The sequence below is a fragment of the Ranitomeya imitator genome, chromosome 4 (genome assembly GCF_032444005.1).
Source record: "Ranitomeya imitator isolate aRanImi1 chromosome 4, aRanImi1.pri, whole genome shotgun sequence".
Taxonomy (NCBI): Eukaryota; Metazoa; Chordata; class Amphibia; order Anura; family Dendrobatidae; genus Ranitomeya; species Ranitomeya imitator.
The window spans coordinates 55603095-55623125 of record NC_091285.1 but is presented as its reverse complement, the minus strand read 5'-3'; the positions used below and the strand labels follow the sequence as shown (position 1 = coordinate 55623125).

Below are 20031 nucleotides of genomic sequence, written 5' to 3'. Positions count from 1 at the left end.
GAGCCTGGAGCAGCGCGGGGAACGAAGAGGAGAGGTGAGTATTGTGTGTGTCTGCACTATACGGTGAGTGGGGGATGCATTATACTGTGTGTGTAGGATTGCATTATACTGTGTGTGGGGTGACTGCACTCGTACTGTGAGGGGGCTGTGCTAAACTGTGTGTGTGAGGGGCTGCATTATACTGTGCTTTGGTTGGGGGCTGCATTATACTATATGTGGAGGAGGGGGCTGAATTATACGGTGTGTGGCTGCATTATACTCTATGAGAAGGGGTGCATTATACTCTATCAAGGACCATGGGGAATGCATTATACTGTATCTACTATATGGGACCTGCATTATACTGTATCAAGGACTATCTGTCCCCATCATTCTTCCTCAGCTGGTATAAAGAAACTCGGAAACAAGCGTTGAAAGACCTCAATATTGTCAATCACACTCGTTTAACGGCCTGAACTCAGCGCATGTAAATACAACCAAAATGTTTCTGTGTGATGGTCCAATATGTGAGTATTTGGGCTCCACTTTAAACTTTTGCCCAGAGCCCCACTGTCTAAAACCGTCCCTAGCACCAGTCACACACTGGATGAATGCAGCATACACTGCTCAGCTAAGCCACGCCCATGCTTGATTAGGCCCCACCCATTCACCAGCTAAGCCCCAACTCCTACATATTTGCCCCATCCTTTAGCTATAATGCACTATGGCTATCATGAGCCCCCTCTGGGCCCATGTGAACAAAAAACTCAGTCACTGTCAATAAGTGTGATTGGACCTCAGTTCCCCTGACATCTGTTGGAGACAGTCAGGTGACACCCGCCCCATAACCATCAAATGGTTGGCTGGTTCTGCTAAAATTGGCAGGCTTAGCAGACTTTCATCTACTGTGTATGGAGGCCTTTAGTGTCTGAGCATTTTTCTCATTCAGCCATGAGAGGATAAAGATAAGCACAAACAGTTGAATTGTTTTATTAACATTTTAAACAAAAATATGATATGATTACAATTCCCAGAAAAAATAAGACCAAAAATGAGCTAGGAAAACATAATTTCAGTGGTATAAACAGTGTAAAATGCAATATATATATATATAAAAATAAATGAGATGTCTGGCTTGCCGCATTTGGCATGTAGGATTTGAAAATAATCAAATGAAACTGTATTGAAGTCAGGGATAAACATATGGCAGATTACAGGGGTGGCAGCGAGGTTGAGAACCTAATTCAATAACAAAGTACCAGCGAGAGATATGGATCATTCGTTTTTCCCTTGGGACCATGATATTGAACATACCCCTCACTGTACTGAGCATTATTTTAAATTAGCAGCACTCATTTTCTAGCACGGCAAAAAAAATAAAAATAAAATAATGTTTTTTCAGATGAGAAAGAAGCGTGTAACTTGGGGAGACTCTCGGATCAACACTAGTACATAAATATCATGTCATCCTCTACGCCCAACTGGTAGATCAATGTAAAGGAAGGCAACAACAAAAGAGGATTTTATGGTTTAAAACCACATCCTTTGTTAAAAAAAATATATATATACACAAGTGAGAAAATGCATAATATCCACAGAGCAGCGGCTTGGCGTTTCCCAGTGCCAGCAGTATCCTTGACACAACCCTTCGGCAGACCATCGGCTGTTTTATGACCGCCATACGGTATACTGGCAGCTCAAAGTGACGAGCCATCCCCACCCAGCTAGGAAACTTCTGCAATACCTTCACTTTCTATAGGAAGTACCAGATATATTCGGTAACTCGGCAGGTTTGTCAGATCTCTATTAAAAGCCATAATTTTTTCACACGCATCCAACGTGGTCTCAGATATGGAAATCACCACCACTGAGAATACGACAATGTGCCTATGGAGTAAAAATCAATAAAAGACTAAACCTATTTTACAATGCTGTATAAGTAGTATAAGTACGGGGAGCCCAGCACCCAGAACATTCTGAAGAGTAGAAAAAATAAATCTGAGACTAACTAAAACACCAAAATAAAATCTGTAAAACTAAAGTATGAACGATGATGCTTAATGTGATACTTGGTTCCTGAGGCTAAAACAAAAACATACAAAATTTTCTATCAAAATGCTGTAATCTGAACGTCCACCTATATCCTGACAGATCTACAGCAGGGATTATCCCACCTGACATGTAAGTCCTAACACAGAAGAGGTTTTGGCAAATTGTGTTAATTTCAGAGTAAAACATTAGCTGCTCTCAATCAAGTAGATATATTCAATGCTAGAATTATAGATCCTGTCTGTCCTAGATCCTGAATTTACTTCATTATGTGTCTTCTCTATTGGACTTGTTTTATGTGCTCAGAACTAATACAGAAAGGCAATTTAAAAGGGGTTCTCCTGGAATGGAAAAAAAAAAATAAAGGCAGAAAGAAAAGTTCTAAATAAATTCCTATTTAGCTTTAATTAGCAATTTTTATTTTGCCGAGATAGATAATCATTATTGTACAAAAAAATGGCTACAGTCTTATTACACTGACAGGAACCTAGAATGTTAATAAGACAGGTGTCTGTCAGCATGTGCAGTAGGGAGCTCTGCCTCCTCCAGCCATGTGTAGGAAGAGGTCTCAGTGGGTGATCTAATCTCCGCCTCCTCCAGCCATGTGTAGGAACTGGCGGTCTCAGTGGATAATATAATCTCCGCCTCCTCCAGTCATGTGTAGGAACTGGCGGTCTCAGTGGATAATCTAATCTCCGCCTCCTCCAGTCATGTGTAGGAAGAGGTCTCAGTGGGTTATCTAATCTCCGCCTCCTCCAGTCATGTGTAGGAAGTGGTGGTCTCAGTGGATAATCTAATCTCCGCCTCCTCCAGTCATGTGTAGGAACTGGCGGTCTCAGTGGATAATCTATTCTCCGCCTCCTCCAGTCATGTGTAGGAAGAGGTCTCAGTGGGTTATCTAATCTCCGCCTCCTCCAGTCATGTGTAGGAAGTGGTGGTCTCAGTGGATGATCTAATCTCCTCCTCCAGTCATGTGTAGGATGCGGTGGTCTCAGTGGATGATCTAATCTCCACCCCTCCTCCACTCTGGTGTAGGAAGAGGTCTCAGTGGATGATCTAATCTCAGTCTCCTCCAGTCAAGTGTAGGAAGTGGAGGCCTCAGCGGATGATCTAATCTCTGCCTCCTCTAGTCATCTGTAGGAAGTGGTGGTCTCAGTGGGGGATCTAATCTCTGCCTCCTCCAATCATGTGTAGGAACTGGCGGTCTCAGTGGATAATCTAATCTCTGCCTCCTCCAGTCATGTGTAGGAAGTGGAGGCCTCAGCGGATGATCTAATCTCTGCCTCCTCCAGTCATCTGTAAGATGCGGTGGTCACAGTGGATGATCTAATCTCTGCCTCCCCAGTCAAGTGTAGGAAGTGGTGGTATCAGTGGATAATCTAAACTCCACCTCCTCCAGTCATGTGTTGAAAAAGGTCTCAATGGGTGATCTAATCTCCACCTCCTCCAGTCATGTGTAGGAAGTGGTGGTCTTAGTGGATGATCTAATCTCTGCCTCCTCCAGTCATGTGTAGGAAGTGGTGGTCTCAGTGGATGATCTAATCTCTGCCTCCTCCAGTCATGTGTAGGAAGTGGTGGTCTCAGTGGATGATCTAATCTCTGCCTCCTCCAGTCATGTGTAGGAAGTGGTGGTCTCAGTGGATGATCTAATCTCTGCCTCCTCCAGTCATGTGTAGGAAGTGGTGGCCTCAGTGGATGATATAATCTCCGCCTCCTCCAGTCATGTGTAGGAAGTGGTGGCCTCAGTGGATGATATAATCTCCTCCTCCTCCAGTCTGGTGTAGGAAGATGTCTCAGTGGATGATCTAATCTCTGCCTCCTCCAGTCATGTGTAGGAAGTGGTGGTCTCAGTGGATGATCTAATCTCTGCCTCCTCCAGTCATGTGTAGGAAGTAGTGGTCTCAGTGGATGATCTAATCTCCGTCTCCTCCAGTCATGTGTAGGAAGTGGTGGTCTCAGTGGATGATCTAATTTCTGCCTCCTCCAGTCATGTGTAGGAAGTGGTAGTCTCAGTGGATGATCTAATCTCTGCCTCCTCCAGTTATGTGTAGGAAGTGGTAGCCTCAGTGGATGATCTAATTTCCGCCTCCTCCAGTCATGTGTAGGAAATGGTGGTCTCAGTGGATGATCTAATCTTCTCCTCCTCCAGTCTGGTGTAGGAAGAGGTCTCAGTGGATGATATAATCTCCACCTCCTCCTGTCATGTGTAGGATGCGGTGGTCTCAGTGGATGATCTAATCTTCTCCTCCTCCAGTCTGGTGTGGGAAGAGGTCTCAGTGGATGCTATAATCTCCACCTCCTCCTGTCATGTGTAGGATGCGGTGGTCTCAGTGGATGATCTAATCTCCACCTCCTCCAGTCATGTGTAGGAAGTAGTGGTCTCAGTGGATGATCTTATCTCTGCCTCCTCCAGTCATGTGTAGGAAGTAGTGGTCTCAGTGGATGACCTAATCTCCTCCTCCAGTCATGTGTGGGAAGTGGTGGTCTCAGCGGATGATCTAATCTCCGCCTCCTCCAGTCATGTGTAAGAAGAGGTGGTCTCAGTGGATGATCTAATACTGGAGATGCCAGGAGTAGTGAGGTAAGACGAGGCTGCTCACACTGCTGTCCATCCAGTCTGAGTGCTGCACAGCTGCTGTAACCTGAAGATAGCTTAAGCTATACCACATACTGTTATCTTGAGGTTACAGCAGCGAGCTTCCTACTGCACATGCTCACAGGCACAGATCCTATTAACATAAGGTGGGTTTCTTTCAGTGTAACAATAAAACAGCTATTTTAATGTCCTGTAATGATTAATGGCAACCAAGTGTGTCCTGTGGCTCAGTTGGGGACTACACATACTTATACTAAAGTGTACCCCAAGTTATAGACTACCAACCTCATACGTTGTCCGACAAAGATTGTGGCCATTTCCTTGATAAATGTAAATAGAAATACAAGGTAAGTAGTGAGCACCAAGCCTAAAATTTGTTGACATTCACTTCAGCACAATTTTGTCGGTTTCTTCTTGCTTTCCTTAGTAGGTTGCTGGTGTTCAGCTGTTTTTTGTGCTTGGTAATGAAACATTCAATATTTCTATACAAAAGACATAAAAAGAATATGCCATGGGAAGTCACCCATATCCCACCATAGATCAAGCTGGTTATGTTTTTTCATATGACTATCGAAAATAAAAATTGCTGACTCAGGATATGGTCAAACTAGAATATCCAGAGTTCAGATATATTCGTATTACCCCGAAAGTTACCTAACTAAAATACTGTGACTATAAAGGTTTAGTGAATGGAATGCAAGTACACTAAAGTCTTGTTTATTGGTGTGAACTATCGTATGACTAGACTATGATGGTGCCCCTGCCCCCATACATTCTAACGGAGCCCACCTAGTACTGATACAGCACAGCTGGCTCAACCGTTAACAAGAAGCAATGCAATAAAGCCTATGATCAAATTATATTACTTCACGTGCTTCCATGTGGAAATACTGAGGAATCCTATATATAATAATCCTATAACTCAATAATATATTCATGTAGAAAATAAAACCACTGTAATTGCCATCATACAGCATCCTGCAAACACATATTCCTCTTTTTTATTATTTGCAGTGTCTGACTTTTTTTCTGTTATATAGATGGACCTGGGACCATGATGCGCTACAAAGAAAAAGCTAAGCTGGCGAAACAAGCAAGCAGACGATGAGGCGGCCAGGTTCACCAAAGGCTTGTGGCCGTCAAGTTGAAGGATGATCATCTTCCTGATCAGGATCTTATGTTACATTCAAAAAAGCAATTTAAAATTGCAAAAAGTTTCCAAAAGTAAAAGATGTGTAAAGGAAATAAAGTCATGCACTACGCAGCGAGCACAGGAATAATGTGTCGATATGTATACGCAAACATAGAAATGATTTTTGGAATACTACAGCTTACATCCTACACAGGCCAATCCAAATGTACCTTTTCAATCCACCAGGGATTAAAAAAAGAAAAGTGATTAGTACACGGTCCTCTAATAAGCCCAAAGTCCCCTGTAATTAGATAAAAACATTTTACCGCTAAATGTCAAGAGCTCTTACAGATCTAGAGCTGTCAGCAGGTTGGAGAATTTATGTTATATCAATCCTATATGAAACATGCCATAAAAAGGCAAAAACATCCGACTAAAAGAATACAAATATGGCCTCTCGTGGGTGTAGGACTTGGAGAGAAGGTACCATCATCAACCGGCCTTCGAGACAACACAGAGAAAAAGAACATACATTGGGTACGCAAAAAAGGGTTCCAGCAATAAGCATCAAGTCACTCGGTGCCCGTAATCATTGATAGCAGATGACCTGTGCAATCACAATACCAAGATAAATAAAATCGCAATGTACATTACAGTGATATTGATCTTCTCCATCCTCGAGAGGTAAGCAAACAGAGGAATTAAGGCAGAATTGTATATACATTAGTCCATACTTTGGTTAGCTTGACTAAGTCCAGTCTAGAGCTTTCTCACCATGTGGAGGGCTTCATGCCGAAACTCCAAGTACTTGGCTGTAATGATGCCCTGCACACAGCTTTAGCACTTAACATGTTACCTACACCTGTCACACTCATACTTTAAAAAAAAAAAAAAAAATTTCAAGAAAATGAAGACCATTGATCAGCACCGTCCACCTATGACCAAAAACTGACGACATCCCTTCGCCTCTCTGACACGAGCCTCGGTGTTAAAAATCATCTTCAGAATTCTTAGGAGGTTCTTCCACGTGTAGATCTCGCACCGCATGGTTAACTGGAGCGCGTGAGCATATCTGCACTCTCTTCATGGCCAATCAGATCTTCATCGCTCGCTTTCTTCTTCTTTGAAGCCACCGCTGTTAATGCGTCATCCTTGGTCAGTTCGGACGCTAGCAGCGAGGTAACGGCACAGCCAGCTTTTCTATTCGCTAAAAGAGAACATGGAGAACAGAGCAATGAGTCAAATGTTCATAGAGGTAGAGCCGCTTCATAGCAAATGGTCGATATAAATCATACAATCGATACCTTAAAGGGAACTCGTTCTGAGCTGAAAGATTAGGAGATAAATGAGAATATTCTATAGGTTATCTACAATTAAACGTCAGTTACGTTAGGTATATGGCACTGGTTTACATGATGGCATCTTTTTCCATTCAAAGGTCATGTTGCATTCAATGTTCTACTGCTTGGCTAATGGAAACTATGATGTGACCGTGTCCCTTTAAGGGTCCTCTGCTTTGGACAATCCTGGCTTGTTAGAACAGTCCCTGGCACAAGGCAGATGGGACCCCAGCAATCAGCTGTCATTTCTGAAAAATACTGGGCGTGTTCACTATCCCTAAAACGCCACCGCAGAGTCCAGTCCTGCGCCCTCTATAGTGACGTCCATGGTTTATACCCATAGATCAACTTTGGAAGTGACTTAAAGGATCTATCCCTTTAAGTCACTAAGAGTTGTCCAAACTGGACAACGCTGTTTTTTGTTTTAAAGTGCACAGCTTCTTTGTGATCAGCTGTGAGCAACAAAGCACCTGCATATTAGCTGCAAAATTATTATTTTTTTAATTGATATATGTGTCTGTCTGTATTAGTTACCCATTCACATAATGGGGACTTCAAGGGGTTGCATCATCTATCTCCAGGAGCTCCGCTCCTCCGTCTCCCAGGCTTCCCGGGCTGAGGAAAAAGGGCTCTTTTAATTGACTTTATAGCCCAGCTATATGGTGGCCCGGACGGTGTGCTCTCTGACTTTGCTCTGACCAGAAGATCACAAGAGCACTGAGGTTGGCTGGATCCAGACAGTTGCAGAGCAGCGCTTGCGAGCTCTATGGCAAAGCGCTTGTAAGAGCTGCACTTCTTGCAAAGGAGACCCTCCACCACTGCTAAACTGCAGAGGTGGCCGGTAACCCAAGCAACCAGCAGTAAGCAATAACAAGAAAATAAGTTAAACAGTAAATAAACTGCTTGTTTTTACAATTGTACACATTTAAGATGAGACAACCCCTTTAACACACACTACTCTTCTGACTTTTTGTGGGGACTCAAAATTTTACTACAAAGACCCATTTTGCAAATTGGAACGTCCAGATGACAAGATGTTGGACTGGTAATTAAAAAGGCATGGAGTAAAAATAGCTATTGATCTTTCAAGCTCCTGCAGGGGAAGTTAGTAGTTAAAAAGTGGGTTAGAATTAAAGCAAGTAGATGGAATCATGCACAAAACATGCAGGGACAGACATGCAACAGCACAGCATCACTCCACAGCAAGCTGTCCAGAAAGGATTGGTCGGCCTTCCCTTACTCAGCAACATACAAATCAAAGCAGACGGTTTCACGATTTTTACCATCAACAGATGTGTTTGTAAGACAACAAAAATTCTCTAAAAATAGGAACCATCACATCCTGGGAAATAAAACCCTTCCTCAAATATATATATATATTCCTCACTAAGTCCTCACTAATTTAGTGTAAAAGCTGAATTAACCCATTAGAAGCAGTTGTGCCCTCCTCTTGCAGATTCACCATTTAGCAGCAGGAGTACATGTTTGATAGCAATATTCTGTATAAAGAGAAGTTCAAGCTACTAACACAACAGAGGCAGGTACTTGAGTTTTGACAAATTTATGGAAAAAATTATAGGTGAATCGATATACTCCCATTTAACTCTATGGACCAGCAACTAGACTAAACAGTGAATGGATTTGTTCCGCCTGAAACTTAACTAGATCTCAGCATAAGCAGACATCCATGCAAATCGGTCTGAATACGGACCGCGAATGCACGGAACTGGACACGGGTCTCCTGACCCCAACAGGTACTACTAGGCTGTCATGCTCTGGATGGGAGTGCCACGGTCAGTCCAGCATTCTGGTCTGATTTCTGACCAATTTCCACAGGTGTCTGACCGAGCCTTGAGGCTTTATATACTATTCAGATGCTGTAGAGCTGTGTTCTCCAAGTCCGGTCCTCAAGAGCCACCAACAGGTCATGTTTTCAGGATTTCCTTAGTATTGCCCAGGTGAGAAGTCCATCACATAGACAGGCAATAATTCCATCACCTGGGCCGTACTAAGGAAATCCAGAAAACATGACCTGTTGGTGACTCTTGAGGACTGGAGTTGGGGGAACACTGCTGTAGATAAATCTGTGGCCCACAACACCCCACTCCACCTCCACAGTGGGTATCTCCCAGAGAAGAAAATCTCACCAGATTCTGTGCTCACTCTGTAATTATTCGATTGGCTAATAACATGCATGTTAGAAAGGTCTTATAATTTCATATTCTGTCACTATCTGTCTTTCTGAGAAGCGATAGACCCCTTTTAAGCCAACTATTCATATTCCATTAATGCTGGCTGAAACCAACATTTTAAGCCAGACCGATTAAGCTTTTAATGTACACGGTGACTTCCAGCTTTATGAAGGTTCTCATAAAAAAAAACGATTGAGCTGTTGGATTTCAACATGCCCAATCTTTTGGTTCTCAGATGAGACATCTGACAGCAGCACAGTCCTCTCTTCCCAGTGACAACCCATGTTGAGCATCTGTGTGTACTGGGGGACGAGAAAGACAGCTGTTGCCAACCAGCATTGGCAGAAGAGCAGGGCAGTAAAGATGGCAGGAGGCTGTACACAGAGAAGCCATGTTAGAGTTATTAGAGCGACAATTTGATGCAAAGTTTCAAATAAACAATGCTCTGTTAAGTTTATCAAGAAGAACTCTGAAAGTCAGAATATGTGCTTGGAGTGGTAAGAAATCCATGAAAGCATTGCACAAACACCACACACTGCAGGCAAGCAACACAGCAAGCAGAAAGAAGATTTCTAATCATTGCTCCCTAATTGCTGCCGAATCCGGCCTTTAATCATGCACCGAGCATTGCTGGGATGGATACATCTCCTTAAGAGATTCGCTCTACTGCCCAGCAATTTGTATGTAATACTGAAGAACCAAGCTACTTTTGTCTTTGAAATGTATATTATACAGAATACTGGTAAGAAAACATTTAATACTAAGAGTTCTTTTGTCTTTTGTTAATTAGCAGGGTGAGAAATCAGTGCAGGTTTTATTAAGGACTAGGCTAGAGGACGACTTCTGCTATGTAAGGCTTGGTGCACGCCAGGGACACACGTCAGTAGAGGGTGGCGACACCTTTCTAGTGACCAGATTGTGGTGTCCATGTCTTGTGGTCATGCACCATCACCGCATAGCCCGCAGCATTAATACAGTATTAAATACGGACGGAGCGTCAATGAGTCTGCGACACCAAAATCTAGAGGTGGTTTGAGAGATGCAACAGTTAACAGGATGCAGGTCTTCGATATGTGCTGTATTTGGTAGCCACTACAATTACTAAAAATGTACCCAAAGCCAAGAATGGACGTAAGATACCAGAAATAGTACTCACCCATTTATAGGGGCTCTCCAGTGCCGCTCACTCTAGCATAGGGGGTGAACACTGATGATAACGCGTCAACTAGTCCCTGCTATTCTGCAGGTATCAGGCACATGTCCTACTCAGAAGAATAGGATCGGACCACGATTTCTGTCAGGCTCAAGAACATGCTACATCACCTGCACTGATCACCTCCTGATGTTGAAGTGAGCGGCACCAGGGAGCCCTTCTGATATCCTGCCCCCCAAAACCACGTCTCCAGTGACAATGCTGTGTAGACCGTCACTGGCCTCAGTGGTCACGTGCTATACATCACTAAATCCAGTGATTGGCAGCAGTGGTCACGTGCTATACATCACTAAGTCCAGTGATTGGCAGCAGTGGTCACGTGCTATACATCACTAAGTCCAGTGATTGGAAGAAGTGGTCACGTGCTATACATCACTAAGTCCAGTGATTGGCAGCAGTGGTCACGTGCTATACATCACTAAGTCCAGTGATTGGCAGCAGTGGTCACGTGCTATACATCACTAAGTCCAGTGATTGGAAGAAGTGGTCACGTGCTATACATCACTAAGTCCAGTGATTGGCAGCAGTGGTCACGTGTCTCTTAAAGGATGTTCAGTTAAGCAGGAAACTAAAGACGTGGTGTCCAACAGGAGGGAAACTAAATCAGTGAATGACATTTCTGTTATATGATATGACAATTTCTGGTTTGGGGCATTTGTTTGTAGTAATTTGGAGAACCCCTCTACCATCTAGTACATACGGTAGTTGTTTTTCAGAGGATTGGCATTTGTAATCGTGAAGCTCTATCTGTATGGTTATGTGCTGGATATGTGCTGGATGAATGTGATGAAGGTGACGCCCGCAGAATGTGCACAGCTCTATGCATGTGGTCTCCATCTCTCAATCCATCCTTTAGGGTTACTTGGCTCGGCACAGGTTCATGCTATGCCAACTATGTTAGCTGTAACTTGGGAACAAACAATCATGGGGTAATGATCTTAGAAAAAAAAATAATGGAAACGTTGGGTATGTTTAGCAATAACAAAAATAAAAGGGCAAAGTGTTATTAGCACAAACACATCACACGAATGCACCCAGCGTTACCAGGTCTGGTGCCCGCTCCTCCTCCTCAGTGAGGGACAGGAGAGAGCCTATTGGGAAGAAATAGAGCATTAAGAGAAGACAATGTCCACCTGTCCAAAATGCTAAAAGAAAGTGCAGGACAACCGGAAACCATGCGATTCCTCCTCGGATTGGCACCACGGAGCCCTTTTCTCAGCAGTAAGTGCAAGCTGGCACTGATCTCGTCCTTATCACTACACAACAGTGACTAATTAATACTTTATCATCTTGTTAACAGCATCCTTGTATGTGTGACCATGACCCAAGGAAACACATGAGGACGTCATGCCGTGTCTCTGGGAAAATATACAATGCACCGATTCATCACACAACCACCAGCTACATCTCACTGGTTTATACTGGTGCAGTATGGGATCTTTGTGAGAAGTGTCAGCATAATAGCCATGTACATAAATACTACATACACCGGTGACAATGACCGTGGCAACGGGACCTTGGATTTCATTTACATTAACGCTTATTGGTGACATAAAGGCAGCTTCAAGGGGCTGTCCAATTAAAACAAGTTCCAACTATAAGCAGGATCAGTGATAACTTGCTGATCGGTGGGTGTCCGAGCACTGGGACCCGCACCCACCAATCGGCAGGAAGGGTCATTTGTGTCTCCAATGGGGAACTTATATCCCGGTAACAAAATGGGGCAGTAGGTCAGACACCCAACCGCCACTCCATTCATTATCTATGGGGCTACTAAAAATAAGCCAAACACAGCTCTCAGCAGACTCATAGACAATAAATGGAGCGGCGGTCAATTATGTGCACTGCTGCTCCAGTATAACAGGGGTAAACGTTTTGGACGCCGCTCATCAGTATGGGTCCCAGTGGTCGGACCCCCACAGATCAATCAGGCATCACCTATCCTATAGATCGGTCATAAAATGTGTTTTCACCTGACGACCCCTTTAATACATTCAAGTAAAATTCTGCAATATTCTTCAATGGGCTGAAACCAGAAAAGATTGGGGAAGAGCACCGCCTCACCCAGCGCCTCGCACACCCTTCAGTGTCTCGTGTATCAGGAAACATTAGAAGAAAAGATTCATTATTTGGGCAACAGCAAACAGTCATGTTCAATCATGATGAAGTCACAAAAGAAAACACAAGGCCGCTCACGCTTTCATGAGCTCTCAAAATATTTGTCGTATGGTGTGATCTCAAAAGTAAAAACGAGTGATCCTGTGTGTGCAAGAGAACGGACAGTTTACAAAGTCACTCACATTTTTGGTTTTGCTGTGGCAGTCACATTTCTCCAAGTGACAACAGGAATTGCAGCCATATTGGTAGCCACTGTCACATCAACTTGTCAGAAAATGCATTATTATAGTTTTGTCATAAGTAGCAGGAGATAGCTGGCCAGGAAGGTCTCTGGTGTCTTCTCCCGCCCACTGCTCTGGAGTAACAGGTCTCCGCCTACGGGACCAATCTGCACCGAAGACTAGTCGGACAGGCAGGTCACTGGCGGCTACTTCCCCACCCCGCTGCTCTGGAGTAACAGGTCTCTGCCTATGGGACTAATTACACTGAAGACTAGTCGGACAGGTGGATCCCAGGCGGCTACTTCCCGCCCGCTGCTCTGGAGTAACAGGTCTCCGCCTATGGGACTAATTATACTGAAGGCTAGTCGGACAGGCGGGTCTCTGGCAGCTACTTCCCACCCTCTGCTCTGGAGTGACAGGTCTCTGCCTATGGGACTAATTACACTGAAGACTATTTGGACAGGCGGGTCTCTGGCGGCTACTTCCCATCCGCTGCTCTGGAGTAACAGGTCTCCGCCTACGGGACCAATCTGCACCGAAGACTAGTCGAACAGGCAGGTCACTGGCGGCTACTTCCCCACCCCGCTGCTCTGGAGTAACAGGTCTCTGCCTATGGGACTAATTACACTGAAGACTAGTCGGACAGGTGGATCCCAGGCGGCTACTTCCCGCCCGCTGCTCTGGAGTAACAGGTCTCCGCCTATGGGACTAATTATACTGAAGGCTAGTCGGACAGGCAGGTCTCTGGCGGCTACTTCTCACCCGCTGCTCTGGAGTGACAGGTCTCTGCCTATGGGACTAATTACACTGAAGACTATTTGGACAGGCGGGTCTCTGGCGGCTACTTCCCATCCGCTGCTCTGGAGTGACAGGTCTCCGCCTACGGGACCAATCTGCACCGAAGACTAGTCGGACAGGCGGGTCTCTGGCGGCTACTTCCCATCCGCTGCTCTGGAGTGACAGGTCTCCGCCTACGGGACCAATCTGCACCGAAGGCTAGTCGGACAGGCGGGTCTCTGGCGGCTACTTCCCACCCCGCTGCTCTGGAGTGACAGGTCTCTGCCTATGGGACTAATTACACTGAAGACTAGTCGGACAGGTGGATCCCAGGCGGCTACTTCCCAACCCGCTGCTCTGGAGTGACAGGTCTCTGCCTATGGGACTAATTACACTGAAGACTAGTTGAACAGGCAGGTCTCTGGCGGCTACTTCCCACCCGCTGCTCTGGAGTGACAGGTCTCTGCCTATCAGACTAATTGTACTGAAGACTAGTTGGACAGTGGGATCACCGGCGGTTTCTTCCCACCCGCTGCCTGGAGTGACAGGTCTCTTCCTAAGTGCACATATAGGCAAAGATCTATCAACACAGTAAAGCTGATGGGGAGAAGCTGCTGGGGACATGTCTGACTAGTCTTCAGTGCAGATTGGTTACTGCCAGCTTTTAAAGTGCCTGATACATGTTGCCTATGGATCGAGCTGCATGAATCAGCTGTTCACTTTAATCAGGTTCACTTTAATTATTTCTGCACCTGTAAATAAGACAGGGACAACAAGTCTGAAGGGGCCTCAGCACTGGTATGGCACAAAAGATCCCTTAAGGCATTGCTACATGGCATCTCTGGTTGTGACAAGTCGCACAGACAAAAATTGCATTGCGTAGTTACTACATTGCAGGTCTATGTAAATGAGCGGGGTTGCATTACAACCCTAAGGGTACCGTGACTAGCAGTCGTCAAAAAGATTAACCGGGTTGGATTGTGGTGCGGTTTGCTAGTAGCGGTGCCCTAGGAGTCACAATGTGCCCATATTCACTTGTATTACTCTGTGATGTAGCAGCTACACATAGCGATCTTTGGTTGTATAACCAAAGTCGCCGTGTAGCATTAACGGCTTCCCTGTGAATGATACTATGCTTCAGTGGTGCTCACAGCACCCGCTGTACAGATAAAAACAGTGAAGGGGCCATAGCCCTGCACCAGAACTGTGCCCCCTTCATGCTCAGGGACAGGAGGCAAGACCCCTAAATATTTCAAAATCAAGATATCCTAGTGGCATGTCATTACTTTGTGAAATGGGAATATCATTTTAAAATATCTCTATATTCAGGTAACATTTACAAGCAGAATTTATTCGTACATCTGCCACCTACAAAAAAATTATGATCAGGAAAAAAAAAGCCTACATCCATATGCTAAAAATGGATGTATTTCATGTGGTATTGTATAATGAAAGATCCCAAAGTGCAGGGATTACCTTGACGTGGCGCCCGCTTTCTTCTGAAGGCCGCTCCAGACTGCAGAGCCTCCAGCAGACTGTCCATGACACCGGTCTCATCACCCTCTGCAAAGCAAACAGCAGGAATAAATCAGTCTATTCAGACTCCACGCACTATATATGTATTATCATCACACATGGCAGACCAGCAGGGGTTCTAATGCTGTAGTACATGTATGATCACACATGGCAGACCAGTAGGGGATCTAATATATGAATGATCACACATGGCAGACCAGTAGGGGATCTAATATATAAATGATCACACATGGCAGACCAGTAGGGGATCTAATATATGAATGATCACACATGGCAGACCAGTAGGGGATCTAATATATAAATGATCACACATGGCAGACCAGTAGGGGTTCTAATGCTGTAGTACATGTATGATCACACATGGCAGACCAGTAGGGGATCTAATATATGAATGATCACACATGGCAGACCAGTAGGGGATCTAATATATGAATGATCACACATGGCAGAAAAGTAGGGGATCTAATATATAAATGATCACACATGGCAGACCAGTAGGGGATCTAATATATGAATGATCACACATGGCAGACCAGTAGGGGATCTAATATATGAATGATCACACATGGCAGACAAGTAGGGGATCTAATATATGAATGATCACACATGGCAGACCAGTAGAGGATCTAATATATGAATGATCACACATGGCAGACCAGTAGGGGATCTAATATATGAATGATCACACATGGCAGACCAGTAGGGGATCTAATATATGAATGATCACACATGGCAGACCAGTAGGGGATCTAATATATGAATGATCACACATGGCAGACCAGTAGGGGATCTAATATATGAATGATCACACATGGCAGACCAGTAACATAGTAACATAGTTAGTAAGGCCGAAAAAAGACATTTGTCCATCCAGTTCAGCCTATATTCCATCATAATAAATCCCCAGATCTACGTCCTTCTACAGAACCTAATAATTGTATGATACAATATTGTTCTGCTCCAGGAAGACATCCAGGCCTCTCTTGAACCCCTCGACTGAGTTCGCCATCACCACCTCCTCAGGCAAGCAATTCCAGATTCTCACTGCCCTAACAGTAAAGAATCCTCTTCTATGTTGGTGGAAAAACCTTCTCTCCTCCAGACGCAAAGAATGCCCCCTTGTGCCCGTCACCTTCCTTGGTATAAACAGATCCTCAGCGAGATATTTGTATTGTCCCCTTATATACTTATACATGGTTATTAGATCGCCCCTCAGTCGTCTTTTTTCTAGACTAAATAATCCTAATTTCGCTAATCTATCTGGGTATTGTAGTTCTCCCATCCCCTTTATTAATTTTGTTGCCCTCCTTTGTACTCTCTCTAGTTCCATTATATCCTTCCTGAGCACCGGTGCCCAAAACTGGACACAGTACTCCAGTAGGGGATCTAATATATGAATGATCACACATGGCAGACCAGTAGGGGATCTAATATATGAATGATCACACATGGCAGACCAGTAGGGGATCTAATATATGAATGATCACACATGGCAGACCAGTAGTGGATCTAATGCTCTAATGTGGACCAGGCTGGTATTGATTCTGAAAATTACTTAGACGAGTAGAAATCCAGACAGTTATTGAGATAGCTAGACAAGTCTACACATGTGACCGCAGCAACTAATGACTATAGATTACAGAATGGGAATTTCCAAAGAGCGGCAGCTTCGCCACCCATTTATATTTGGATTTCTGAAAGCAGCCATTAAGCAAATTGAGTTGTGGATTGTGGATGGGGGCAGCTGCCGAGATGATGTGTGGGCCTCGGGGGAAATCAGAGTATGCATGAATACATGTGTATATATATATGCTCTCCTGCCCTTGTGAACACAACAGACGGCTGAATGCACCAACACACATTTGGGTCAGTGAGATCTTCATCCTGTGCCCACAATGAAGCCGGCTTATATTATATAGGGGGTGTAGTGCATTATTGACACTGAATTCCCCATATAGAACAGGTTAGGGGTCGTCCTGGCTATTATCACATGTCTTATTTGCATTATTCTCTTTTCCCCCTCTGTCTGTCAGTAAATACAAGCGTTCAGCACGGGTCTCTTACACACACAGGGCTTCGTGAATCCGCTGCACACAAAAAGGCAGAAGTCCGGGAGGGCGCCCACAGCTGGAGGAGGGTGAGGAGTGATGGGATTGCATGCCATGGCCTTCACTGCAGTGCAGTCATCCTCCCCCTGTCTGCATTGCACAAGATCAGGGAAGGGGGTGAAAGGTTACACTGGATCCAGAAAAGAAATAACTAGATCCAGGCTCCCTCTGCTGGCCAAAGAGCTGTACAGCACCTACCAAAGCTCCCTAACATTACATGGTGAGCGATTTTCTAAAAGCAATGAACTTCATTACATATCAAATAAAAAATAAATAAAAGCTCATATCGCTCTGCGATCTACAGTACCGTTTTATATGTTCACCTTAGCTCCTTGTATTTATTGCTAGCTGTAGTGCTGCGCAATCATTTCTAAAAGACGGCCAAATTCCAGGAAATCAACAGTTAACCCTGGAAGAATCTGTGTCCTTGCCTCACTGTCTCCATGGCAACATGTGAAACCGGAATCTATAAGCCTGTAGTAGAACATCTGTCATTGGCGCACTGGCTGCAGAAAACAAGGAGCTGACAATGTCGCCATCTGGTGGCGGAATGTGAGTGTGACCACTGACCTACATTACAAGGCTGCGACTCCAAGACTGTGTTATAGGTAAACATTGGATCCGTGTGATGGCTTAGCTCTGGATACAGCCTGTACAAGTCCAGCCATGTCGTGTGCATCCGATCATGCACCTGGTACCGTGGTCACAGCACGCACTCACACGGGGACAGGCTTTCCAATAGGCAAATAAGGCACGGCATGCTTTACAGGAACCAATATATTAACCAGACTGCATCTATTGCTCCAGCGACAGCCTATAATCTACTCCTGAATTAAAAAAAGGAATTTATATGGGTTTCCTAAAAATGATCAGATATCCATCTACAAGAGAGGCAATAACCCCACTGATCACCAGAGCGAGGGTCCCAAGCCTCCCACCCATTTCCGCCATTACTCCTCACTTTATCCCCTTGCTGATGTACTCCGCAGTGTCCCCTCTGCCGACTGACCGGACCACCACTCTGTCCTCAACATAGTGAGGAGGAATGGGGGGCTCTAGACCGTTCTTCTAGTGGTCAGCAGAACTTCATGTGTTCATTACTTTCTACGCCCACACCTACACTGACTATACTGCCATTGTCCTATGTACCCCTATCAGTTGTACTGGGGCGGCCACCGCAGCACAATCCCTTATCGATTGCCCCAGTGTGGAGACTGGTGGGGGACACAGAGCTCAGAGGGCAGGAGGTCCGGGAAATTAGAGAGTTTTTTCCCCATCACTGCAGCACATTGGGGCAATTAATAGTAGTGGACAAGCCCTTATAGCTCTCTGCTTTCTGTCATTCTTTGGTTTATAATGGAGGATAAGGTATCTGTGATATCTGTACTGTAAAGCCCCCGTCACACACAGCGAGATCGCTAGCGAGATCGCTGCTGAGTCACAAGTTTTGTGACGCAACAGGGATCTCAGTAGCGATCTCGCTATGTGTGACACGTAGCAGCGATCAGGCCCCTGCTGTGAGATCGCTGGTCGTGTCGGAATGGCCTGGACCGTTTTTTGATCGTTGAGGTCCCGCTGGGTAGCACACATCGCTGTGTTTGACACCTTACCAACGACCTCGCTGACAGGACGTCCCATTGAATCATCATGAAATAGCATCGTTCTACAGGTCGCTACAGTTCGCTGCATCGCTGCTGCGTCGTTGGGGAGATCGCACTGTGTGACATCTCACCAGCGACCACATAGCGACGCTTGAGCGATCCCTGACAGGTCGTATCGTTGTCGGAATCGCTCAAGCGTCGCTATGTGTGACGGGGCCTTAAAGAGCGGCACCTAAATTGTGCGACAGACAGATTTCCATCTCCCGGCAGTACACTGTGAATGTTATTACTGAATGAGAGCAAGCAGAGATTTACGGACGGTATATTGGGAATTGTGACACTTTTCAGGATATCCTCCTCCATCCCACGCTGCTCCTGTTTATTCTCTGTGCTGGGACGTCTTGTCCATTGTGTGACAGAGGAATAAACGAAGCAAACAATCCCCGAGCCCCCATAACACGAGCACGTATGTAGCCCTACATGTACTGGCGGATGCCGATTTCCCGGCCCAGACTGATGTAATAATGTGATCCCTTGGTTTTATTAGGACTCTTGTGCTTCACGCGCTGGAATGAGCATCTGGCCTTCATCATGGAGCCGCTCCACAGGAAACCTCGGCCTCATGAATAACAAACTGCATTCTTTCGAGAAGTGGAAATATGTGACGGCCAAACAGAAAGTCTACTAAAGCGATCTCATGTTTCTGTGATGAGGAATCATGGCAGTATAATAAGACGGGCACAACTGCTTACTAAGCATTCATATAGATTGTGCAGTTTAGGATGCTGCCAGTCGGCAACAAATATACAAACTATTCAGCCTCCCACATCTGGGAAATGTGAAGATGATTAATATCTGACTCCGAAAAGCAGATTTTTAAAGAAAGTGTGACCAGCAGCAGTCCAGCAAATGTGTAATGGAAACCAGCGAGGAGCCGCTCTCCGGGGATCAGGCCGATGACCTTTTACACTGACTGCAAAAGAATCCAGCTGCATGTGCTCCTTCCTAAAGAAAACATTCTGATAGGGTACGTGAGGCTGACGTGACGGCACAAAGTGCTCTGCATCCTCACAGCCTGCACACGGATCTCAGGGGTGGCCGCTTATTCATATGGATGTGTGTCAGATCTACAGACATTTTACTCATTTGGTACCTTCTTGCCCCCAAGA

General features: G+C 45.0%; 1 protein-coding gene across 1 annotated transcript in view; it reads right to left on the bottom strand.

Moving 5' to 3' along the window:
* Window positions 1-953: 953 nt before the first annotated feature.
* DIAPH1 (diaphanous related formin 1) overlaps window positions 954-20031 on the bottom strand; it is a 266129-nt gene continuing 247051 nt past the window's right edge. Inside the window, exons 27-28 of the mRNA XM_069763736.1 lie at window positions 15094-15180; window positions 954-6963 (exon numbers count right to left, since the gene is read on the bottom strand). Of these exons, the coding sequence (XP_069619837.1) occupies window positions 6806-6963; window positions 15094-15180 (245 nt within the window). The 3' untranslated portion in view covers window positions 954-6805. The remainder of the gene's footprint in view (window positions 6964-15093; window positions 15181-20031) is intronic.